This window comes from Athene cunicularia, assembly GCF_003259725.1.
Source record: "Athene cunicularia isolate RWA chromosome 24 unlocalized genomic scaffold, athCun1 chr24_part1, whole genome shotgun sequence".
Classification (NCBI taxonomy): domain Eukaryota; kingdom Metazoa; phylum Chordata; class Aves; order Strigiformes; family Strigidae; genus Athene; species Athene cunicularia.
In genome coordinates, this window is record NW_020799132.1 from 1527051 (window position 1) to 1553760 (window position 26710).

The window sequence follows — 26710 nt, forward strand, 5'->3', positions numbered from 1 at the left end:
TGTGTCCAGGTAAGCAGTCCAGACTTTGGAAACATTCCAAATTCCCTACGGGAAGCACCAGTTAATGGTAATACCAGCTAACTTCTCCTTCCCACAGCCCCAAAATCCAGCAAGGCAACGCTTTGTCCAAGTAAGAGGACAAACCAATCCATCATGCTTCACGTTAAAGGCTCAGAATATGCTTTTTGTTAAGACTATGACAGCAGGGGAAGAGAACTCGTAGCAGCAGCACTATGGATCAGTAGAGCCTGTTACTCTGACCTATGGTTCCCTGTAACCGAGACTGGCCCGTGCCCAGGTGACTCCCAGATCTGAAGATCCCATCCAGAACCCAAGGTAATGTATGGCTTTGCCAACCACTCACTCGGCTGGCTGTGCCGATCCTGCACGGAGATGATATCCTGGAGTTCCGTAACACAGTGGTGATTTTTGTGCAGTTTATAGGTAGAAATATGCCCGTTAGCACAAGAAAACCAGCACAAATGCTGGCACTGCACCCAGGGGCCCTTCGTCACGGCTCAGCGACGCTGCTTTGGTAGATGTTCAGAAACAGGCTGACTGGTACGTACACAAAAAGTACTCGTATTTAAACAAAATAAATAATATGGGGTTTAAATACTATAGCCAAGAGTCTCTCTTGGACATTTCCTGTGCAAGAGATGCAAGAAACAATTTTTAAGTTAGGAAAAATGTACAGATCCAGTGAAAGCCTCAACCCCATCACACACACGATACATCTGGGGTGACTCCGTAGCTGGAATGATAGAGGGGTTTTCTCATTCTCAGTGCTTTGAGAACTTCTTTTAATTGCCCACAATGGCTACGCCTGGGATGTATAAAGAAGCCTGAAGTACTTGGACACCAACCTTCCATTAATCATAATGAAAAATGGTGGATCTAAATCCCATATGGTAATTAAAAGCTCATTTGCATTTGATTGCTAACACAACGCCTCTCCTGTTTCTGGATGCGATATACAATGCTAAACATGGATTTAGAAAGGAAAGAAGACCCAGGATGGCCATGTCACTGTTTCTAGGTATCTCAGAACCTTTCCCAAATAAAACACTATACCTCTTCTCAATGTACCATTTTTGCCATGTTCATAACCAAAAATAATAATGTATTTTTTTAGGGAAAGAGAATTTGTACTTGTGCTAGTGTAGACAATTGCTCTGATGTTAACTTACTGGTAACAGTTCTGACGGCTTACATTTTCTGATTTATTTATTCTAACTTTTCTTGCAAGATCCCCAAGAGATCATCTTCAGGGTCATAACTTATAACTTGTGCCTTATTCCCACCCACTTAAAAGATGCTGCTTTTTCTCCCATGGAAAGTTTTCCATGATTTTGTATAAATAAATGAGTGTAGTCCAAGAGTTAATCTCAACAGATGTAGCAAGACACTATTAGAGCTTGAGCCAGGATTAAAGGATTTGGCAATGTACGAAAATTAATAGCAAGGGTAGTATATATTTAGATAAATACAAGGTCATCTAAAGGTTAAAAAAATCACTACACACCTTAACCAAAGGAGGAAAGCACAGGCTACTGCTGTATGCAAACATTTCTGCACTAGCTACTCTATCTTATTTTTTTATTTTTCATTTTTATGCCAGTGTCTGCTAAAACAGGAGGATACATGAGGCTTTAAGGGGAAAAGTCAAAGTAACACGGATAATTTTCAGGGTACGAGGAGGGAATTCAAACAAATCAGAAAGTAGCAGCAACACAAATGGCAAATGAAACACTGTTTGAGACATTCTGATTGCTTTTTGGTTTTGACATAGGCTAAAGTATGGGTTGAATTTCGTTCAGAAATTGTTCTCATAGAGTTTTGAATCACGATAGGCTAGCAAAACCTAACTTTTTATTGCTTGCTTGCCTTTTACAAGCAGAATTTTCACTGTGCTGTTTGACATGTAGCTACGTAGTAGTGGCTAGGGTAGAGATGAGGGCACCCCAAGTACGGCTGGCGTAGGAGCGAGCTCCTGTTAGGAAGATGCTCACCCATTTTAGAGGGGCACCACTTACGGGAGGAACAGGATGGTTAGTCCTCTTATCCTGAGTTGAACATCCTGGCCACAAAACTCTTCTAATTTCTTTCACTTGAAAAAACAAAAAGCCTATGTGGATGATATGTGTTAATTACTCATTCCTGACTGGAATGCCAGCTGTATTTTGGGAAATTGGGTGAGGCTGGTCAAGGCCCTTCCTTTAACATTCCCAGCGGCTGAGCTAGCAGGCAGCTGAATGCTGAACGTTTCTACCAAAGGTCACACACGAGGTGTGACAGATCTCTGCTGCTCAACTCCAGAAATGCCGCTCGCTGCCTGGGGACAGCGAGGGAACCGCCAGCACACGTGTGCCTGGGCCCATGCAAACTTTTAGCACGCGCCTCCAGAAAAAAGGAGCAGCGTAGGAAACTCGTGGCAAATCAGTTCAGTCAGAATTTTGCCCAGTCTGTCCCTGCGGTTGGCACCGTTCTACCAACGGAAGCGGCCATCTGGCTGAGAAATGACATCACTGGTGACGTGTCACTGGGCTCATGCCCGTGGCCTGTTCTGCAGGTGACATCCTTCCCTCTCGCACCGACTTCCCAAATCAAGGCACATGAATCAGAAATCAAACTTTGGCTTCTCATTTAAGAACCATCATTTCCAAAGTGACACTAGCCACAAAAATGCGCTCTGCCTTCCCAGGCCGTTTTTACTAATTGGTACCCTATGTCCACACCACATACATGTTATTTATTAGAAAATGAGGCGTGAGAAAAAAACAATGCTCTCAACTAACAACCTGGTTTACCCAGGTCAATCCAAGACGGAACACATCGCTTTTGGGGAAATCCATTCAGACTTGAAGCCCATGTTCAGGTTCAGCATAGAAGACAGTTTGAAAGCCAGGGCCTGAAGTTTTACATCTAGTTCCAGCTCATTTAAGCACAGGCTGATTTTTAAAAAAAGACCAATCTGCCTCTGGTTACACACACTCCTGTGCATTTTTTCGTGTCACCTCCAGCAGCTGTGCAGCTTGCTTTTGGGCAGCAGTGCAACTCATGAGACTAAACCCAAAAGACAGAATTATTCACAACATCAAAATGCAGTTGTGCATCAAGAAAAAGGCCTGTCCCTAATGATTCAGCTGTCTGAAACAGAGGTAGCGATTGAAAAGACAAAGCATGAAGAAGAGGAGAACAAAGAGGGCTGGAAGGCGGAGGTGGTTGTAATTTAGGTAACAATCTTGCAGCGAAAGCAGTGACTCACTAAGGGCATTTGAAAAGAAAAAAGCTTGAGGAAAAATGTCTTAAAAATCATTTTACTTTAACCGGAGAAAATGCTAAGAAGCCTCGTGGGTTGTTTTGTTCCACAGAGGATTAAGCCTCTCACAATGCAGTCGTTAGATCAGGTACGGAGAGGAAGGCACTCGCAACTGCGACCCAGAAATCAGAAAGGTAACAAAAATGGGGATTCATTCCTAAAGACAGCTCTGGCAGATTGACTTCCACGCTGAATCAAAGCTGCAGCCCAAACTGCACTTGCTTGCAGCCTATCAGATTTGCTCTTCTGTTCCCATCTGCAGACCTGCCTCTTGTTTGTTTGCACAACACAGAGAGACCCTTTATTTATTCTAACAGATGGGGGGACACGTAGAAATGAATGCACTTCTGCCCACGCGCACACAAGACACAGCCGGTTTAAATGCACAAAACCAGTTTAAGTTCTTTTAAGTCAAGTGGTAATTTTTTTTTTCTTCCACGTTTGGTGAAAGCGTGCTCTCCTCCTATGAAGACATGATTTACACTGCAAGCTGTGGCCCATTTGGCAAAACCTTGCTCTGTTCCTAACACAAAGCAAACACCTGAAAAGTAAGATGAACAAACTGTCCAAACATTTGGACTTCCTCCTTTTATCTGCTCTCAGGATCACAACTCTGTGGCAAGACAGTCTTTGCTGATTTATTTTATTAATTAAAATGACTGGATCAACAGATTGCTATCATGTTTACAATGGTCAGTGTTCCTAAATGGGAACAGAATTGTTTGTCTATAATGGATGCTTTGAAGGCTGCGCAGCCTCATCAGTACTTATACACGTTCCTAGAACAACATCCCTCACCTATACACTCTTTTAAAACATTAATCAAGGACACTTCTGTACTGAACTGTAACACATCTCCAGGTCTGATGTATCGACACCAGAGGTAAATTCCCTGTCTCTGAATTCTCTTCTCACCAAAGCAGTTAGTATGGTCAAGGAACTCCATTCCATCAGGAAATGTACTTTTTCTGTACACTCACAGCTTACAGGCCTTCAACTTGAAATAAAGTATAAAAAAATCCTCTCGTGCTTTGTGCAACGCTGATGGTGCCTCACAGAAATGAAAAGTTCCGATAAGTACATTTCAAAGAAATGACGAAAACTGTCAATTCACAGGAAAAACGCACCTCTGCAAATCAGATCCCCTGCTGTGTGAGGAGATACGTTTATGCAGTAATACCTGAGTTTGCATAGCTTATGAAATTACTGCCTGTCAACTGAGGTGCAGCTGTTGAAAACCACCTCTGAGCTAACCAGCTTCACTCTGCAGTCAGCAGGAGCAGAAAGCGTACAGGTGGTCTGTCACCCGACCTCAGCTGACAGGCAGTAACTTCTTAAAACACAACAACTTCATTTTCTGCCTTTGTACAAACATATCCTGAGAGCTACTGAAACACGTATTATAGCTGCTGCCTTTCCAACAGGGTGCTTCAGCGGCCACGGTCTGATGCACATTGTGAAAGGCTCTTGGCTTTCAATTTAAGACGCAAGATTATTCCAGTCCTAATTTTTCGTTAAGCCAAAACATGGTGCTCCGTTTCTGCAGCTGTTCAGATCTGTTGTGTCAGAAGACTGACTGTGCACGGATAGAGACAAACCCCTTTTTCAAGCTGTTATCTTTATGCTGGGAAAGCACAATGGGATTGCTCTGATCTGAGACAGAAGGCAGTGACAAACTGCAGAAGAGCTCCCCTGCTTCCCGTTTCTTTAATCATCAGTGATGCTCTCGGTATCCAGTCACGATCTCAGCCAGCCTGACGGCAAGCGGAGAGCTCGCACTGAAAAAGGGAATTGCCATCCTGAGTGGAGATAGCATCCACTCGCAATCAGCTTTGTGCAGAGTGTCTGCTCTCATGCACAGATCACAAAGGACTTTTGTTTTATCGATCCGCTGGGAAGTTAAATGCGGCATAGCCTGATCATTCCAAGCAGTACTAAAGCATTTCATTAATTTTTGACAGTACAGCAAACACAGCTTGAGGGCTTCTAAGATCTGAACAAAAGTTCTGCAAAGACATAACAGAGTTCAAAACGAGAAGAACAGTCAAGTTTGTTCAAGAAATATCTATGTGTTAACTCTAGAAACAAATTTAATTTCAGAGCAGGTATCGTATGTCCACGCTGCTCTGATTTTACAAATGAGATATTATCTGAACCCCCACATCTGACATAAAGCCAACAAAAGCTGTATCTCACGTGCGCTGGCTAATCAGACAGAAACGTAACCGTGTAACTAACACTCCATTCAGGGGGGATTTGCAGCGTTTGGAGATCCAATTGCACACAGCCCTGGTATTAATGACAGCAGAACCACAATCTGGATCTGGCACAGAGAGGTCTGTCAGGGAAAGTCTGAGGTACTTTGAGAAGACTTTCCAGGCCAAAATATACAAGTGTCTGGGTCAATTCTGACCCTCTCCAGAGCAAACTCATAATTCCACCTACTCACAGATAACAACTGCAAAATTCCTCCTACTTGAAAAGAGCTGAAACGTGAGACACTGCAGTCTGAGGAGCTGGAATGTCAGCTACCCCAACCTTCAGTAGCTTTTGAGTTTTGTTTTGTAAATACTTTTTTTTCCCCTTTAAATTTCCTAATGAGAAAATCCAAGCTAGGGAGTAACAACTCTTTTAGAAGGAAAGTGCCATTTCGACGCAAAGGTTTTGGTACCCAATTCCCTGGTCTATTTAGGATGATGTTTTGAAAATTCAGTCTAAATCTCTCTGCTCTAACATTTAGAGACACCAATATTAATTAACACTACACAATAAACGCAGAGGTGGAAGCACAGGTTGGTTGAGTGGCTTGTCCAAGTCAGCAGCAGCGTCTTAAGTGGCTTTCCCTGAATCCTCTATGTTCTGCCTGATTTAGTTTTAGTGGAAGGAATGGGATGATTTGAGTAGCAATGTCAGCTGCCTCGGAGGGGTGTAACATAAAGCTTCCACTAGCATCAGGCCAGCTGTCGATCAAGGGGTCACAGCTTTCCTTAACTCACACAGTTTAGTAGGGAGGTAACTTCCTACAAAGACCACGTGTCCGCTCCAGCCCAAGCCCAGAGAGAAAGGGAACGTCCTCTCACACCAAGGCAGGGACACTCTGCTTACACCCGTGAGTAATCCTGCACAGGCCCAGCTAAACACGCTGCTGAGTGTCTGCCTTTGAGTTGTACTGTCACGTCTGATGCTTGCACCTACCTGAAATCCATGTTTGCCTCTCCACCACGTGGTCAGCTCCTTTGGCGGCATATCAATAACAGACACTATGTCTCCCACCTGCAAAAGATTGGCAACATCAATCACAGCTTGCAACATGGCTCGGAGGAACGCACGACTCGGATAAACACATTCTGCGGCCCCACAGAGAACTGCACAACTCGCGAGCAACTGCACCGATGCCAATCTTGAGACATCTGCCTTTGTAAAAATCTGTGAGGTAGAAGAGTTACTGCCTTATACAACATGCAGGATACAGCTGTTCATAAGGAAACAATTCTGAAAAGCAGCAGGCTCTCTGCCAAAGGGTACAGAAGCGTTCTGATTAAACCGCAGACATAAGTAAGCAGTGATGGTGTGAAACACTGGAAAATATTCTCAAGTAGCTGAACTAATTTTTACTACATGCTCTATGTATGTGTATGCAGGCATTGACATTTGTCTTCTTACTTCCTTTTGCAGAAAAAAGTTAAAAGCTCCCTTCATAGTTCACAAACTGTCCAGGACGTGATTTTCTTAAACAGAAAACAAACAGAGGAGAGGTGCTGTGGTGTTACAGCAACAGGAAGGTCAACAACCAAGAAGCCTAAACAGGTTTTCTGAAGTTTTGCTCATCCTCATAAAAAAATGTAATTCTGCAATAGTTCAAAAGGAAATTGGTAAAATCATTACTAAATTTGGCTTGGTAGGAATCATCTGTGTGGCCTCTATAATAAAAAAATGAGAGGCCAACGAAGAAGGGGCAGAACCTAAATAAATACTGCAGCTAGGTACAGCAAAAATGAACAGTAATGCCCAACTTTTACCAGACGTTTTACACTGATGGACCTCAGCTTTGCAAAGACAATACCACATCCCCATTTTTCAGACAGGGATAACTGAGACACAGGGAAGGGATTTTCCCAAGGGAACAGCAATCCAACAGCAAAGCAAATTTCCATTACACTGCTGTCACCACAACAAGCAGAGAAGCCAGGTATTTCCCTCAGCATTTGAGAGCAAATGCCAGGCAGCTACTTCTGCAACTGCCTATTAGAAATTTAACAAGAGCCTAAACATAACGAGACGGTGTGAGTTGGGGATCACTGCGAAACGACAGATCGCATTGCGCTTCTGTTCTGCCAAAGCTTCTCACTGCATGAACTTGGAAAGCCACACGTGCCTCGGTTTCCCACTTGTCTCCTGGGCCTCGGGACAACTTGCTGGACTGTTAGACAGCTGCAAGGTCAGGTGAGCCTGCTGGCCCAGAGCCCCGGGGTTTACAAGCAGGGGGTGCCACCTTAGTGCCTTTATTAATACCGAGACCCGTAGCCCGGGCTGCCTGCCTTTGGACTTGGAAGCTGACATACCCACACGTCTTTCTGATAAGCGTGGCTCTTCGGTGAACGCTAATAAATGCCTCAATTTTGAATATGAACAAAACTCTGGCAGCACTAGGCTATCACTATTATTTTTCCTTCCTGCGCTGCGTGCTAAGAATGCGATCACAAGAACTCCTTCAGGCAATAACTGTTTTCCTTTACACTTTTTGGTATAACACTGAGAACACTCTAATAGCACATAAACCATCAGAGCATAAAACGCCACTTTCTGTGTAGAATAGACAAGAGCCAGATACCCGAAGACTTCCAGAGTCTGATCTTCCACGTCTTTGCTCCACAGCAGCTCTGCCTCTGCACCAAGTAAGATTTTTCAGAACTGTTTTAGATTAACACCTGCCCTTTGAGTACCAAATTCTTTAACAGTCTGGTCCTTTATTTTTCATGGGAGCAGAAGCTCTTAAAAATGGTTTTAGACAGGGACTTGTTAACAGGAACACAGGTTGTGTAAACTGGCCAATGAATAATTGAATTGGCACATGTCCGCACACACACACACGTGGACAGCCTTCCACAACAGACAGAGCATACTTTTAACACACTGTACAGCACGAACTATGCAGGGCCTGCTGCTGCTCAGAGACCAGGCTAGAGCCCTTGGCAGCATCTGTTTAATCAGAAGATACTAATGCCAAGTAAAGCTGTATTTTAAAGATGACTGAACTCCTCCCTGCATCCAACCCAATGCAAATCCAATATTTAACTGAATCTTCTAAGCTTCACCTCACAAAGCATTCTGGAAGTGTCTAAATATATTCCTGATGTACAGACACACACGTTACATGTGACAACAAGGAATGTAAGCCCCTTTAATTATTTACCTCGAAGGACAGTTCGTCTGCTGCTTGAGCAATATATCTCTTAATAACATGGGCAGCAGCAATAGCAGGAACGTTAATGGACGATTCCTCATGGACTAGCAGGTGATTCCCCTTGTTATCAATCTGAAATAAAGAGCACAGGAGACTGTGAGGCAGCTGGGGACAAGCGAGGAGGCATTTTATTGGTGCTCATACACGGCTGAGGCTTCAAGCTGATTCACAGAGACAGCACAGCTTGGGGGCCCCTGAGGAGATGGCATGGAGAGACAGTGCAGGGCACAGCACACCCCCAGAGGAAGCAGAAGAACAATTCAGAGAGAGTATGTCAGAAGGTCTTATGTCCCCATCCAACTACTAAGGAAATTCTGTATTTGTGCATCTTTATGTACAAACAGTAACATGACAGTGAACGTTGACACCTCCCTTTAACGCCGAATCGGATTGTTTTTCCTGAAGTACTTGAAATGGCAACACAAAAGGGACTACAAAAATTCTCTGCAAAGTGGAATTAATGCTCAAGAGGCACTGAGGTAAGGAGGAAATGCTGTCAAACCGAAAACTAGTGTCACTTTCAACTTTCTCCCATCTTTTTATTTCTTTTAAGAAAACACAGCTCCCACACCTCCCTACAACCATCAGTCAACCTTCAACATTCCTAAATTTTTGTACTCGTGTAAAATATTGTAAGATTCTCAGTTAATCAGAAAGGTTATGCCATATCACATATGCAATAGGTTTTCTGTAATCTCTAGGTCCACTGTGTTGCTGTAGATTCTACAGTACAATTTTTCTCTACAACTTCCTTCCTTCTTTTGTGCTGAGAAGGTTTCCAAGATTCTTCTCATCCCAAAGGATTTCAAGGTGAAGAGGATATCAGCAGGGAAAATTGCAGGAAAACGCACTCAATCCTTATCACAACTGTTTAAAAATGAATTGCAACAGTCTAATAATAGCTGCTTCTATTCCTGGTGTACAGCAACATCATCAGGGAATGGAAAGACAGACATATCTCTGCTCAGAGTAGTCAGCAGCAGCACCGCTGACATGGACAGGTGGCCTTGGTCACTTTGCCCCATTCTTTCTTGCCCTTGGTGCCCAACAAGATCTATTGTTTAAGATGGTAGAAGAGCGTTAACAGAGAAACCAAAGCTGCAGCTGCAATTCACAGGATACAAACAGTGCCACTGCAAGCACAACACAGGCTCTGTTGAGCAGCTTAACCAACAGTGATGGCAAACAGGAGCAGATAACATTAATTGTTTCTGTAGCTGTCGCCAGGGAAAATAAAAGAAAAAAAAAAAAGAGGGCAGGCAAACACCATCACTGAGACAGCTCCAACAGTTATTGAAACTTGTCATACTTGCAGTGTTTCCTCACCAAAAGGAGTGTAAGAATGTGTGTGCTTTCTGCAACCTGTTACTCAGAGACTTCAGCCATGAATTGGACTTTCCCAGGTGGTCCATAAACCCAATCGCTGCATCCCTAGAATTACCACCTCCTTTTATTTGTGAATATCAGCAGAATGATGTGTCTTTGGGTGACAAAATCCAAGCAAGAGGGGAAAAAAACTCCTATATTCTTAACACTGGCTCTGATTCTGTTTGTTCTATACCTTTTGTGGCCACCTATATGCTGGTAACAGGGGAATAAAGCTTTTAGGATAGCATTTCAGTGACACCAGTGGGTCTGGAAGGATTATACCTCTTTCTAGAAAGGCAAGAGAGCACATTTGTGGCTTGCTCTGCTGCTAAGGTCAGGGAACAAAGAACAATCTAAGCTTCATACTGTACCTCCATCCATGTGAGAGCAGGCCCACAGTTTATCTTGTTGCCTGCGATGGCCGAGAGCCGTGACAGGTAAGCCATCAGCATCTGGGTGACAAGCTGGAACAGAAACAAACATACAGGTTTTCTGTTAATACACTAGTTTGGAGACAGTTCTCCAGCCTTGGAGAGACTGTAAATTATCCATAAGCACAGGCAAGAGTTACAGAAACACATTCCCTTTTGCAAGGAAATCTGTCATTTGGAGAAGGGCAGCAAACTACACACAGTGTTACAATAATTAGACACACAAAAAAAAGTGTAAAAAAAGCAGCTTCCTGTGACAGGAATAATGTTCTGTGGATAAGATGTGTAGATTTTCATGATTCCCCTTGTCAAGATACCTTAAATCTAAAAGCTTCCTCTCATCATGAATTTCACACACACAGAAATCATTTGTATTGTGGCCATCAAACACATCTGAGAACCATTTAGCGAAACGAAACACTGGCTGCCATTTCCACCCACTTGCAAACCCTTAAGGATGTGGCCACTCAGACTCCTTGGAGAAAGAGTTATATTTCAAATAATAGAAGAGGGGTTTATAAATACACTTAGCAATGTCCCTTCTATAATAGTAAACTTGCTTTTATTAAAGAGAAGTGGTGAGGTCTTTCCACAGCTTCAGTGACAGTGCTACAAAGCACTACTGTAGCCCAGAGTTCCTAGGGCTGTTGAAACCATCGCTCTCCTCAAACACTTCTTCACTGTGGTCAATTCAAAATAAAAAAAATGTAGTACAAGACACCACACAGCTGCAGAACTGAATTTCACAGAGCAGCAGAGCTGTTCAACACCTTTACATCTTCTCTGCTTACAGATATAATGCAGGTTTCCAGGCTCATGCTATAAAGTACATATTAAATCAGTTGTATAAATAGAGATGTAAGAGACAGGAATGCCTCAAATAGAATAAAAAACAAAACAAATCCAGGAATTAATTATCCTATTTCTGCTTCTGCTGAATTTAAGAGACTAGAAACTTTAAATTCTCTTCAGAAATAGCCTGCATTAAGCCAAAGCAACTAATAAACCAGCCTCTCTGATGAGCAATGGGACCGCATTATCAGCTTCCCACATTCAGTGGCAACAGCCCTGCAGACTCCAGCAGGGTACTGATTTCAGCTCGTGTGTGCTGTTCTAAAGCAATCAATCCTCACCCGCCCGGCACTGAGAGAACACAGATTCTGATTTATAGATGCTGGATGGATTCTCCTTTGAATGCTTGGAATGGCCTCGATTTCCTCATTTCCCTTCCCAGCTACACACCTCGTGGGCAAGCAACATCAGCCTTCCGACACAGCACGTCAAGATTTTTCCATACTTGTGCTTGATAGCAGGGGACAAACATACAACTACAGGTCCCAGAAGTAAGTGACCTGTGAAATGTAGCAACAGGCTCTGCCCGTCACCATGATACACGCTCTTCCCACAGACAGACTGAGGGCAAACAGTTCTGTTATACTCTCCTGGCTCAAATAACCTCTGTGGCCAGGCATTACATTGCCTCCCTCTCCACGTCTTCCGAAATGATGCAGTCAAGATGCACCTGCTACTTTTTAGGAGATTATTTTGGACGTCAATAAATCTCTAAATTATCAACAAGGCAAGAAGCTGAAGGAATTCCAGCTCACCATATCCCAGGTAAGTCAAGAATTGAAAAGCACCTCTTATTCATTTAGGGAAAAAAAACTCTTTAAGCCTTTTTAAAAACCATTTAATTAATGCAATAATGCAAATGCTCTTAAAAAAGAGCTTCAGTAATTTTTAGTTTATAAATGTAAGTCTAGCATTACAAATGGTATTACCCCCGCGGTGCTGCAGCCCTGTAGCAGCATGATTTCCTAGGAATGTTCAGTTGCTGACATGAAGTCAGGAAATATCCACATTGCTGAAAAACATTTCCAAAGACATAACAAAATTCTTATCCAAGGTACTAACAGGACAGCTTCTTTCTTGACACTCCCAATAACCATTCCACATTTAGCAGCACGTTAATTCATACGAACGTGCATGGCATGTCCCTTTAGATCACCGAAATTAAGGGTAGAAAGCACGTACTGATCTTATTACTAGCAATCAACTTCCAAATCTAACCCAGGGCACATTAAAACTACTTCGGACAGATTAGAAAATATCTTCCAACCCCTTGCTGGTGACTGTGCTTTGATACTTTACCTCTGGACTGTCCTTCAGGGCATCGGAGCGGGGTAGCTCTGAGAGCTGGGAGAAGCGCCGGTCATAAATACATAGGTGAAGGTGTTTATCAAGTACTCGGAAATCTTCATAACTCCGCTTCACGATCCAGCTCCTCCCCTGCATAAAGGGAGAAGAGAATCACACTTTGATAAGCCCCTCAGCAATTCGGGTCTGATGAAATAGCAGACAGATCTGGCCATCTTTCTCCTCAAAACATTTGAAAGTGATGAAAGTGCCTTAATAGTATGTTCATGTTTTAATTTGTAGACAGCCAGCTGTTAGTGTTCCTGTTTTAATTATTCAACCATGGGTTTGGCTGTGGTGCAGCATTATGAGAGCTATCCAAAGCTTTTAACTTACATGGATTTTGTAGCGTTTTCATACACAAGGTGTCTCGGCACAAATGTAAATTACAAAACGGTTGTATAAACAGCGTGAAATTAGATTCTACATAGGTAGAAGAATACACAATCAGGGATCTGAAGCTTGCAAAATTTCTGTCAGGTGCCCCAGGCAAATCTTCAGCTGAATTTAAAAAAAACCCCAATCTATGATGAATAACACTAGCTGAAGATTTATTCCTGACTGCGTATCATTTCCCCAATTAAAATATTGACAAGATACATACTGCTTCAGGGGACAAGGAAGGGACCACGGCAGCAGAGCATAATTTGCTTTGTGAAGCTTTTAATATCTAATGACTACTTCTAAATGCTCCATGGCTTATTATGATCAATAAAAAATGTTGTAATAATGCAGAAGTTTACAGGTCAAAGCACTTTCTGAACAGCCGGTAATCCCCTCAACACTCCCAGGCAGTCCCTAAAACGAGACTATTTCTGTTTTACAGATGTGGATACTAATTCAGTGACCACGGACCACCACAAAGCTCCCCCTTCCCCTTCTATTTCAAGTGCAAAGCACTTTTTCCGTCAGTCTCTCCTAAAATCAACAGTATGGCCGTATTTAAAAAGAAAAAAAAAATCTCTAGCAACATTACGCACTCTGCTTCACATTCCACATGCAGTTTGTCTCCCTTGGGAAAGGATGAGAGCAAAAACAACAAAGTGTGCAACAAATGTCAGCCACAAATGGTATGAGTGCTCCTCCAGCACGGGAGAGAAGCGCAAGGACTCAGAAGAAGGTGTCGGAGGAAGGAGTTAGCTTGCTCCAGGCCACTCAAAGGCAGGGCCAAGGAATAAAAGCACCCGAGGGATGCCTGGCAACCTGTAGGGCAATGCACGGTGTAAGAGGGGACGGGCTGCCGGGGAAATCAGCTGTGGAGTGTGACCCCAGAGCTGCTGGAGGGGCTGGCAGAGCTACAGCCCGTGCCCTCTGCACCTGGGATGTGGGGAAGCACAGCTGACCCCGACCTCCCTGTCACTATTCTGCCATATTCTGCTGTTTATCAGGAAAGTTATAAGCACCACTTTTATATTAATATCCAAAGCCCGCAAGGCAATCGTAAACGTGAAACCTATAATCCAGCGTACCAGCTATTTTCTCTCAAAGACAACTCCAGACCGTGTACTATCCTTTCATATCACAAGGAATCACCCACATTTCACAAGCCTACAAAGAGGGTATCCAAACAGGACATATGTTTTGCAATTTCCATAAGTTATGTCATTTTACTTCTCATCTAAAGGAGAAAAACAAAACCAGAAGTACAAGTCTATCTTCAGAAAGATGACAGCCTTCTCAATGTCTCCATCTTTCACAATTAAGTGGTTCTTACTCTCTTGATAAGTTGCCAGTATGACCTTCAGCTGAGCAAGGTTTAGTCACCAGTGTAAGAATCAACAGGCTGAGAAATCACTGCAATCCTTCATTTGCTTCTACCCACTGCACTTAAAAGGACATTTAAATACAATCTCGTAGGCTACCCACGCAAATAACAAATCAGTTGTCGAATTAAGACAGTAAGAGTTAAATTTACAAGATGGGAATAGCTGGGGGCAGCAAACTACTGGTTCATGTGCAGGATCAGCTGTGGAGAAACTGGACTATAGGGATAGTGTGCTCCTTGCTTCTGAGGAAACCCATTCTACACCATCACAGTAACGAGGCTACTCACGGCTGGCAAGGAAGTTAATTAACGAGCAGGGACAGCTTAGCTCAGGACAGCAGTGGCGTTTCTTGCCCCACCATCTCTCTGGGAGGTTCCTCCTGCGCCGCCCCACAACTCCTGGAGCAAGAGCACAGGTGGTGCAGAAAGGTGACCCCGAATCACCGCTCCTGTACCTTAAAATCCCAGCAGATCGGCAGCTGCTAAGTCACCGGCCGAGCTAGCCCCGCGGAAGCCCCAGCAACCTCCACGAAAGGGGTGGTGCAAAGCCCGGAGGCCAGAACTGGTCGTGCCTAGCTAAGTCAGGCCCAGCGCCTGCAATCACAGCCCAGGATTTCAGGCTCTTGTGCAAAAGGAGCGCAGGATACTTGTGGGAACGGAGCTGCCCATCCTTCAGTCACGCTCAGAGTGATGTGTCGGTACAGAACACGGTTTCAGGAGCAGTAAGACCAATTTCCAACCAGCAGAAAGTTATTCCAACACCCTAAACGTGAACATTTCCTCATACCCTACAGTTTTAAGTTCGCCATAACGAAATTCAAAGAGCACACATGCTTTAGGTTGTCCTAAAAGTTGTATTAAGCAAAGTTCTTGCAGATTTGGAGCATGAGTGACAAATTTTAAGCAAAAATTAGACAGCCATATTCAACAGGGGTGCGATTAACTGTACAGGGAGGAATGACTGTAGCAGTCTAGGAAGGAACTGGACAACTATTAATGCTTCCCTTCAGATCTGCAGTACAAATCACAACAAAATAGAGTCTAAATTCTCTCAGCTAGACTTCCAGAGTGGCATAGCCAAAGCTGCAGAAACAACAGTGACCTCATTCAATACCAAAACCGTTCCAATATATCAAAAAAGTTTCACTATATCAATATAAAAATTGTACATCTTGCTCCCATTTCCTGAAAATTCTAAAGTGCCAAAAGGGTTTTGGAAAAGGGTTCTTTTTTTAATTTAGGGAGCTAATAAAATAGGAGAAACAAGTAAGTGACTGTTAAGTTGGTCTCACGTTGTCAACTGTGTTTTATAGCAAAGCTAAACATTACTGGTGCTTCGGGCACATAATATTCCTAAGGCAAAAATGCCTTCTTCACATTTTTAATGATTTCCATAAATTGTTGCACAAATAATTTTTTGATCACCCTCTAATTTTCCAATTCAGTAATTACTTTTCTGTTCTTTAATTATTGATGGTCCTGATTTAGAGAAGCACATACTTAAACCCCATTAATTTCAATGGGACATAAAAATAGAGGTGAAGTTAAGCACACAGTCAGATTCAGACCTTCGATTACAAACCTGGGTATGACATTTTTTTTAAAAAAGAAAAGATCAAGTCTCAAACAAAGATTTTAATAATGCTGTAAAATAGTTTTGTGATATTTAAAAGGAAAAATTGACCACTGACTTAAAAAAAAAAAAAATCCCTCTTGAACGAAGTCCAAGTATTTTTTGGAATTTCATTTTACAGAAATGTTCGCAATGAAAAGCATCATGACAATTATGGAATTTCACACAAAATGGAAAATCTGGCTTCATTCCTACTTTTACTATTATTGATGTGTTCTTCCTTACTCTTGGATGCTGTGTGGGATTAAATGTACGATGAAATATTGGTGAGATTTCAGCACTGCTTATTTTTTTCCAATTATCAAAGCAAGAAGAAATGTCATGCAAAAAAATATTAATATTAGATTATTAAACTGATGATTTAATTTCCACTGAGCCAGAGATTTGAACCTTCCATAACTAAACCCATTATACCCGAGATCGCAGATCATAAAAAGCTACCCAGAAGCTTCACGTGGCATGAGATAAGATTCAGAGGGACAAGGACTCAGCACCCCAGCTCCACTAGCAATATTTTTAGCTCTACTGGCCTAAGGAGGATGACACGCAGCCACAGCCAGAGGTTTACACGCTCCCTCCTGCTGATCAGGTGGCACTTCGAGTGGGCAGCGGTTCCCTTCCTTCCATCCCTCTGCACGACAGGACAGTCGCAGCTCAGCGGTGCTGGTTTCATGACTAACAGAAGGACATGACTTACCACAGCGCTGCCTGGCTACGGTTGGGCTGAGCAAATCAAACGTAAGGAGGTGGTATTTTAAAACACCTTTTGTGTTTTCATTCCCATAGTTAAAACAACCCACCTCTGCTCCATCATCTTGTAAACGCTTCCACTGACCAGCGCAAAAACCTCACTCATTTCGAAGAGGGGCTCCCACAAGCACAAGGCCAGTTCCACAGGAATATTTTTATGTGGACTTAACTGTTTTCACTTAGGATCTGGCAAGAAGCAATTCTTCCCCCTGTTGCGTACTGAACAATCAATGGCTTACTCAGAGGCATCCCGCTGACACAAAAGTTCATCTGTTGTCAGTATTTGTGATATGACCCGTTTACAAACCAGATATGCCAAAATTTTATCATAATGATTTACAGATCTCCTCTCCCCACACTATGTAAGAAAAAGCAAAAGTCTATGTTTCCAGATGAACGTGCCTATGTCTGTGCAGACAAGACTCCTTTTTGTCCATCAATGCCTCTTCAAGCCAGATAGGGTGCTACTGAGTTCCACCACAAACAACCTTCCTGTCCCACGGTCTGTTTTCTCTGTAGCACCTAAGATTTATTTATTTTAAGACAGGGATAGACCTTTCTTTTCTGGTTCAAATGTTTATTTCCTGAGAGGAATCACATGGATGCTCTCATGAACCTTACCAGTCCACATGGAGATCGAGACCAGAAAATGAGATGAAAGTATATGGCAAAAGTCACTTCAGTTTGACCCTACAGTAAGAAAACACCACGTATTAAATAGCTGGAAAAATGCCAGCATCCACCAGTCGAGTTTAACTCTGCCGTGTGGGTGACTTCTACAGCTGTCTGGGTCTTGGGTTCTGCATGTTATTCCAGCATGACCCTTCAGCCCTTTTTCTATTCCAAGTCACACCGGAAAATGGCTTAGAAATTTAGTCAAAACAGAAAACAAGACTGATAAAATCCATCACTTAAGAGTTTACCCAGGAAGTGTTTTTAGCTGGTACCGTAGGTGGCTTTAGCTAAGCTTAAGTTTGTTTACCAAAATGTCCTGTCTGATTTCATGACTCCTGGTGTATTATTATAACTTTAGGGAAAGTATAAATCTTTAAAACTTAAAGGGAGTTTGCACTAAGGCAACATAAAGCCACTTCATGTCTGAATGAAAGCACACACTCAGCACTGCAAGGCTTGTTGGCTCACACACTTCCAGGTCTTACCTGGAGGCCACGGATGGACGCTCGTTTTCACTGCTCCTGGAACTGCCCTCAACAGTTTACTCCTTCCCACCCGGGGCAGGGACGCTCACATTACAGACTCACAGAATCACTCAGGCTGGAAAAGCCCCTCGGGATCATCGAGTCCAACCCTCAGCCCCACTCTACAAAGTTCTCCCCTACCCCACATCCCCCACAGCTCATCCCAACAGCCCTTAAACCCCCCCAGGGATGGGGACTCCCCCCTCCCTGGGCAGCCTGTTCCACTCTCTGACCACTCTGTCTGGGAAACATTTTCTCCTCCTGCCCAGCCTGACCCTCCCCTGGGGCAGTTTCCAGCCGTTCCCTCTTGTCCTGTCCCTGATCCCCTGGGAGCAGAGCCCAGCCCCGGCCTCTCTGCAATGTCCTGTCAGGAGCTGCAGAGAGGGATGAGGGCTCCCCTCAGCCTCCTCCTCCTCACACTCAACACTCCCAGCTCCTTCCCTGGCTCCTCACAGGATTTATTCTCCAGGCCCTTCCCCAGTCTCGTTGCCCTCCTCTGCCCTCGCTCCAGCCCCTCCAGATCTCTCGGATTGAGGTGCCCAAACCTGGACACAACCCTCCAGGTGTGGCCTCACCAGTGCAGAGCACAGGGGGACTGTCACCTCCCTGCTCCTGCTGCTCACACCAGTGCTGACACAAGCCAGGATGCCGTTGGCTTTCTTGCCCACCTGGGCACACTGCTGGCTCCTGTTCAGCTGCTTGTCAGTGAGAACCCCCAGACCCTTCTCCCCCAGACAGCTCCAGCCACCCCTCCCCGAGCCTGTAGCCATGCAGGGGGTGGTTGTGGCCCAAGGGCAGGACCTGGCACTTGGCCCTGTTGAAGCTCATTATGGCTCTTCCTTAAGCTGGAAGACATTTGCATCAGCTTCACCCCCCTGATGAACGCATGGATTTCAGTTAGCAACCATTAGCACTTTTCCCGTGAACCTTTCGGCTGGCAGAGCTGGGCAGCGCTGAGCGCTCAGCACCGTGACTACTGCAGCGAGGTCATCAGGGAGATGATGTTCACTTCTGGACCAGACCTGCAGCAGGATACCCATGCTGCTGTCAGGCATCCTTATGATTAGAAGAAAATAAATTAGGGCAGGGTGGAGCTTTAAATAAGGTGAAAAAGATGGAACCACTAGGACACCAGCACTTCACCTGGAATCACAGCAAATGGACACAAGAACCCAACGGTCACAAGAGGAAGGGAATGTACGTATGGACAGACTGCAAGGCAGAGGAGAAAGTTTAGTTAACTTATGTGGTGAATACTTATTCCACAGAAGAAATTAATCTCTTTCAGCATTAATTATCAGTTTATTATCAATTAATTGCAATCAGCAGGAAAAAAGATTTTAATGGAAACCGCTGAAGCTTTCCTCCCCTAAAAATTATACTTCCTTGTGCTCCCTGATTCCAATTACAGATAGGAAAACTAAAGCCACACGTGGGAACACAAGGCTGCCGCAGACCTGGTCTGAATGACAGCACTGTTATCCCTGCTTGTTCCGAGCAATTCTGGAAACTCACCACCATCAGGTACAGGCGGCTTTCGGGGGCTAAACTGAAACGCGCTGTGACCTTCCAGTGGTTCCTCTGTCACTCCGCGGAGCAGCTTTGCCAGAAGCATTCAGACGGCAGGCAAATATTTGGCTCAGGCAATTGTTTTTGTCCAGGTATGGAGAAATACGGGCACACTAGGAGGACCTAACACAAACATCCCACGTGTATGGCACCTGAAATTGTAACGGCCGTTTTTCCTCCCCCTGTAAAGCCTGTTTCTGAATGGCAGACTCCTAATGAACCTGAAACAGGATTTACAACTCTCAACATGTGAATGAAATCCCCTGCTCTCCTGACATGTTATAATTTAAACAATTCAATATCAATCATCTCTTTAGTAAAATTATACCCTCAAGAGCAGCAGGTCGTAGAGAGATGCCGGGGCGAAGGGGCGGGCAGACACAGCGTGGGGGACTGCTTTTCTACATATCTAAGTCATAACCCAACATGAGCTTATAGCCACAAAAGCCACTAACGGACCAACTGGTAAGTAATTAAAATTCGACCACCCTACAGGCAGCAAGGCAATGAGCAAATGTATATATATTTGCAAATTATTATATGGACACTGCATATATTAAACACAACACCCTCCTTACCCTGTGCCCCAAATGTGCTATAAGCTACTCAACACTTAACCACAGAGAAGAAACAGCGTTTCAACAAAGTAAGCAAGAACCACTATCCTTTAAAACAAACCAAACAAAAAAACCCTTTGAAAATTACTTGCCTGAGGTTAGTAAAACAAAACAAAAAAACTCTTTCAAAATGATTTGCCTGAGGTTAGCTGCAACAGTAGCTTAGACAGATATAGATCTCAATTTTCTCAAGTCTCATTTCTTGGGCACATCACTGAAGCAAACAGCTGAGTTTATAATTTTTTTATTTTTATTTTTTTTTAATAACCAAAACACATAAGCATGTTTTTTGTTAAAACTAATTGCCAGGAAGAAAAGATTTTGTAGGTCCAAAACCAAGAAGCTGTTTGAAAAAAAAAGCCCCATAACCACAGCTACGGCTGCTACACAACAGAACACACACCCATCACATAATTTACAAAATAACAGAAACTTAAAGCATGGAATAATTAAAACTGTGCTGTATCCGACACTGCTTCCATTATAAACCCATTTATCTTACACCCCAGAATGAACCACTAAGATCATCTTCAAGAGCTGCAGTGAGAGATGCTCTGTCTTGAGGACACGTGAGAGCCTGGCTGCCCCTGCAGCCCATTCCCCTTGCATTCCCCCCAAAAAAACTGTCAGAGGATGTCCGAGAGAACATCTCTGCCTACTTCTATGCCTTGGGTAAGGTTACAGAAAAAAAAAACAAACACATTAACATCTCAAGGAAAAAGGTATGCAAGCAGGTATGTTAAAGATGGAGCTGACCAAACCTCAAGGAACGAGGTTAGAAGGGTGAAATTTTATTTAGAAAGCACAAGAAACAGAAGCAGCTTCGGAGAAGTTTTGTTAACAGAGCTGAAGCTGTAGCCAAAATGGAAAAAATAGCTGCTTTTTTGGCAGCTGCATGCATCAGTTTTAAAAAGAAACATTGAAAAGTGTTGCCAAGACCCAGGAGATGAAACATTTAAGACAGGCCATCTGTAATATCTAATATCCCTAATGGGATCTTTTAAAAAGGTAAACCACGAAGTTTGAAATAAATCAGTATTTTAAAACCACAGATCAGTGAAAAAATGCATCATTAGAAAAACAGAAAGTCAGTTCCTTCTTATCTGTCAAACCCCGAGCCCTTGATTGCAAACTTGCTCTCCAGTCTCTAACAGTATCAGTTTGCAATTATGCTTAATGTCTACATCCCACAGCCTGTCTGCACATTCACAGCTTGTGAAGTTTGGAGGCTACCAGCCCCTGCCAAGGAAGGGGAGAAACTCAGGATTTCACAGCAGGTCTAACGATGAACCAATTCGGAGTTGTTTCACACTCCCAAGTGTGAATCTTGCTCAATGAGTTGGGAACTCAGCGTTTGCCGAGCTCGGTTTATCACGGGTTACACAACACACGGTGACAAGAAACACCTGCTCGATGGTTTTTAACAAACTCGGGGCACAAACCTGCTCGGTAACTCTAGGAAAGCACTAATAAATGCAAAGACTTAAGGAACAAGTTCAATTCGTGTTCCCACTGATAACTCTGCCATCGATTCCTCTAAGACAAAATTTATTTTTCATTTAACATACAGTCAGTTACAAATCCAGTTGGGCAAAGCACTTCTGGCAATTGAGGAAGACGATGGCATTTAACACTTCAGTGTTTTTATTCCCAAAACAATTCAATTACAAATTTTCTTTAGTATAGCAGAGGTTGACTAAACAAGGTGCACATAGTGTAACTGGTAGGACACAACTTCTGAAAACTTTCCAGAGTGTGTTATTTTGCCACTTTGCTCAGGGACAGTATATATTTGCTCCACATGCTATTTATTTTGATGTGGTTTCTGTGCCTTGAAAGTGTCTTTTTGAAAATATTCTTTACTAACCTGCTTGTCCTACATCTTGCGTCCAATGAATCTGCTGTTTGGAAATGTAGATGCTCTTCCAGGGCCTCTGAACTTCATCTACATGCAGGTGATTCAGGTTTGAGGCATCACAACTGCACACCTTGTCTTTCTCCCATTGCTTGCTTAGCCACCTAACATCTAACATTACTTGTTGATCAAAGTAACTTCGCAGCCCGCAGAGGATGATACTGGATGAAACTGCTTTAGAGTGTCTGTCCCAAAGGGCTGTCAATTTTCCCAAGTAAACAGGCACTGTAATATTGCTATTAAAAACGCATGAAATGTTAAGCTTCTCTATAAGGAACAAACATCAAGGCAGCTAAGAAAAGCAGGAACATCCATCACAATCCTCCTCTTATTCTGGACTGGAACCAAGCATAGTTCTTGGAGGAGTTGTAAAACAAGTAGAATTGGAGACAAACTGCTCCTCTGCAATGCATTTACACTTGCTTCATTACGGGGCAGGATTCAGTGTCTTTTCAGAATAAAGCCAACTGTCCTCTTCAATTTGTGGCTGGGCCCAGCCTTGTCTACAAAGCACCACATGACAATCAGAAATTCTGCCAAAATGCATCACTTACAGAAAGAAACCATAATCACTATCCTGTCCTCTTAGATTTCAACAGTGATTTCCACTTCTCCTTCAGAGCTAAGTAGAATACAATTTGGATACAAGAAGACTGATCTCTCTAATTTGGAGCTTGCTTTCTGAAGGCAAAATGCCCAAAGGACACGACATTAACAAACTACCATATAATTGTAAAAGCTTCTGTTGCTTAAAAAAAACCTTCCATGGCAGCACATCCATGTGATACTGCATTTTATTCTGAGAAATAATTTTCTCTCTTGCTCATCAGCACTTCCTAGATCAGGGCTACACTGTCCATTGACTTCAGGTGCAATTTTCCATCACAGAAAACCACCTGAAGAGCACAGGAAAGCAGCTGTTGCCATTAACACTCACCATTCCCTTTCATGAACAACTGCACAGCAGCTCAGTCCCACACAGGTCTGATAAACTTGGGGTGATCACAGTATTACAGAACATAATCACAGAATGGTTTGGGTTAGAAGGGATCGTAAAGCCCATCTAGTCCCACCCCCCTGCCCCGGGCAGGGACACCTTCCACCAGCCCAGGTTGCCCCAAGCCCCGTCCAACCTGGCCTTGAGCCCTGCCAGGGAGGGGGCAGCCACAGCTGCTCTGGGCAGCCTGTGCCAGGGCCTCACCCCCCTCACAGGGAAGAATTTTTTCCCAATATCTCATCTGAATCTCCCCTCTGTCAGTTTAAAACCATCACCCCTTGTCCTATCCCCACACCCCCTGATCCAGAGTCCCTCCCCCCTTTCCTGCAGCCCCTTTCAGCCCTGGGGGGCCGCTCTAAGTTCTCCCCGGAGCCTTCTCTTCTCCAGCTGAACCCAACTCTCTCAGCCTGTCCTCACAGGGGGGCTCCAGCCCCCCCAGCATCCTCGTGGCCTCCTCTGGCCCCGCTCGAGCAGGTCCGTGTCCTTCTGCTGTTGGTGTCCCCAGAGCTGGACCCAGCCCTGCAGGGGGGTCTCACAGAGCGGAGCAGAGGGGGAGAATCCCCCCCTCGCCCTGCTGCCCACCCTGCTCTGGGTTCAGCCCAGCACACGGGGCCTTTCTGGGCTGCGACTGCACGTTGCTGCCTCAGAGTCAGTTTTCCACCCGCCAACCCCCCCAAGTCCTTCTCCTTGGGTCTCCTCATCCAGTCTGTGCTGGGGATTGCCCCAACCCACGGGCAGGACCTTGCCCTTGGCCTTGTTGAACTCCACGAGGTTTGCCCAGTCCCCACCTCCAGCCTGTCCAGTTCCCTCTGGATGGATCCTTCCCTCAGCATGTTCCCGCCCCACACAGCTCGGTGTCGGTGGGGACTTGCTGAGGGTGCACCCAACCCATTTCAATCATTTTCAGATACTCTCCCCAGTAAAAACCACTCTCAAATAAATTTATCAGACCATTTATCCACTAGAGTTTAAAGTTGAAGCCACTAACACGGAGCCCAACAAGCCTCTGTCTTGGGTATACTGATGGGACAGCTTGAATTGCACCTGAGTTTGTACCTGCTGAAGGAATGTGCATTAGCACAAACAGTTCCATGACAGTATTTTGACTCTGCAGCGTCAAAATAAATCATTCAGTTCAAAATCCATGCACAGCTAGAACCCTGTTATTACATCTCAAGCAACCAGAGTCAAGAACAAGAAAGAACCATGCTGACCCTGTTTCCTTCACACTATGTATTTAAATAAAGAAAAAAAAAAACAGAGTGCACCATTAATTCAGAAATTAAATACGGAATTTTAAGAGATTTTTCATCTGATGTTATCAGTTACACACAAGAGTACTGATTCTGCTCAGTGGCTGGGAATGAAGCGAAGGACAAGTCAGGAAAACGAAACCCCAGAGCCCCAGTGACCCACAGATGCCACTGCAGTGAGTGCGACACTGCTCCTGGATTCATCACACCCTCCTGGGCAGCACAGGAGACAACAACTAACTTCTGCATTTCCATTCCACAGTCCCAAGGAACACAAATATACTGCAAATGGCCAAAGCAAGCAAATGGCGCAACTCTGGGTGCACCTCCTAGATCCCAGGGCAGACGTCCTGCCAACTGCACGCTTCAGAACAAAAGGCATTAAAGGCAACAGGACAAAAATCCTCTTTACCTCAAACCTGCTACTTCCATTGTCTAAACTGCTCATGTGAATTAATGGTCACAGAGCTACACAGAAATCCCATGATGAACAGAGGTACGGTGCGATGTGCTGTTAAAAGAGGGAAAGGACATAGCCCACCACAGTGTTAATCCTCACTGATGTGAGTGTTGCCCTACCCAAATCAGTGTTCTGCGGCAAAACTCCAAAAAACAGTCAGTCATATCCTTGTCCTTAATGGTTACTGTCTCAATTAACGAATGAATTTATCCTTTAGCATTATCATAACAGCTACAGAGTAATAGATGTTAATTATGCAGTTCTTAAAGGCTCTGAATGCAAGTCAGTACCTTCTCTCTCTTCCCTACAGATGCTAGTTTACTTTCAAGAAGCCTGGAACAGACCCAAGTTTTTCAAAGACACTACACCTTGGCAGCTCTCTGGCATCACCGGAGCTTTGAACACAGCCCAACAGTGCTTTTCAGGCTGCTTGCCAGCTTCATACATTCTTTATTAATCCACATTACTACTGTCACTTCATTTTTTTTTTTATCGCTGTTGAGAGCAGAAGGCATGTAGTGTATGACCAACCATCAACCAGTCAAGCACAGAACATCAAGTGATGGATTAACACTGTAGAAACAAGGATTTTTAGCTGATTTCTTTTGACTAACGTAAACCAGCCCTTCTCTCCCGAGACATGCTTAGGACACAGGTTTCAACATCAGTGAACATCTGGAAGGACAGGCTGAAAATATTCAACCCATAAAGGCTTATGGTCAGGTTTTAAAAAGTTCTGGAGGGCTTACAAATAAATACCCGGTATCAAACAGGGATTTTCAAACCTTTGCAAGCATGTGAGGTACCCAACTCTCATGGGCCAATTCGCTGGTGAAAGTCACATTTCTCTAGGTGTTTTGTTGGAGTCATCTTCAGGTAAGTGGTAGCAAGTGTCAGAAAAGCAGCACAGAAAACAAGCTAGTGGGGGAAGGCCACGACGGCGACCTAGGTTTTAATGCATTTTAAACCAGAGTAACTTTCCTGAGCCCTTCTGAGCCGACAGAGCTTCAGGACAGATGAAGGGTGCCTACAGGCAGTTTGTCTACGGCAGGTATCAGAGCTCAGTGCATGCTCATTTTACACCTGCTTCAGGTCAACTGCACCACCACTGAAGTATTCCACCATCCACGCCGTGGACTGGGTTTTTATCTGTGGTAGGACTCATCCAGCAGCTACATGGACACTAGACCTCTGGTGGAAGAGGGGCAGGGGCAGGAGACTGCAGCCATACTGCAACAGGTATCGTGTGAAACTTCACCTGAATTCAGCAGTCAGTAAAAGTACCCAGTAATGGCTTTTGTTTAGCAAAATCTTCTTTAAACAAGGAAGGCAGAAAATTCTATATTAAGAAAGGAGAAGCAGGTTAACACATACTCCAAAACCAGATTTTGTATGTATTGGGTAGGATCCCAGCTTGGATGCTCCACATAAATATATCCCAGTAATAAAGACACAACCAGCTTTTCTCTCTCTTTTTTTTTTTTGATATGCATACAAACACACACAACTATATGTGTGTTACAATTTAGCCCTTAAGAGTCATATGTTTAAAGAATTGTTGCTTTTCCCAGGAGGAATGCAGTAGCACTTCCTCAGTAACTGTCTCTAGGTGTTTGAGCTTCAATCACACAAGTCGAAACTATTACTATATTAAAGACAAGTCTTTAAGATAAAAAACAATCACCCAAAAGGGTTTCTAGTGTTTGACTCAAAAATTCTACTGCAAGCAATTTGTGGTTTTCAGTATGGACTGTCGCAGGCAGACAGAACC

The 26710-nt window shown here is 43.9% G+C and overlaps 1 protein-coding gene across 5 annotated transcripts in view; it reads right to left on the reverse strand.

Moving 5' to 3' along the window:
* Positions 1–26710, reverse strand: part of ARHGAP32 (Rho GTPase activating protein 32) — a 209296-nt gene that overhangs the window by 66176 nt on the left and 116410 nt on the right. For all 5 annotated transcript variants that reach the window (XM_026863752.1, XM_026863750.1, XM_026863749.1 and 2 more), the window contains 4 exons: positions 12737–12874; positions 10526–10618; positions 8736–8858; positions 6518–6595 (listed from right to left, as the gene is read on the reverse strand). In XM_026863752.1, the coding sequence (XP_026719553.1) occupies positions 6518–6595; positions 8736–8858; positions 10526–10618; positions 12737–12874 (432 nt within the window). The remainder of the gene's footprint in view (positions 1–6517; positions 6596–8735; positions 8859–10525; positions 10619–12736; positions 12875–26710) is intronic.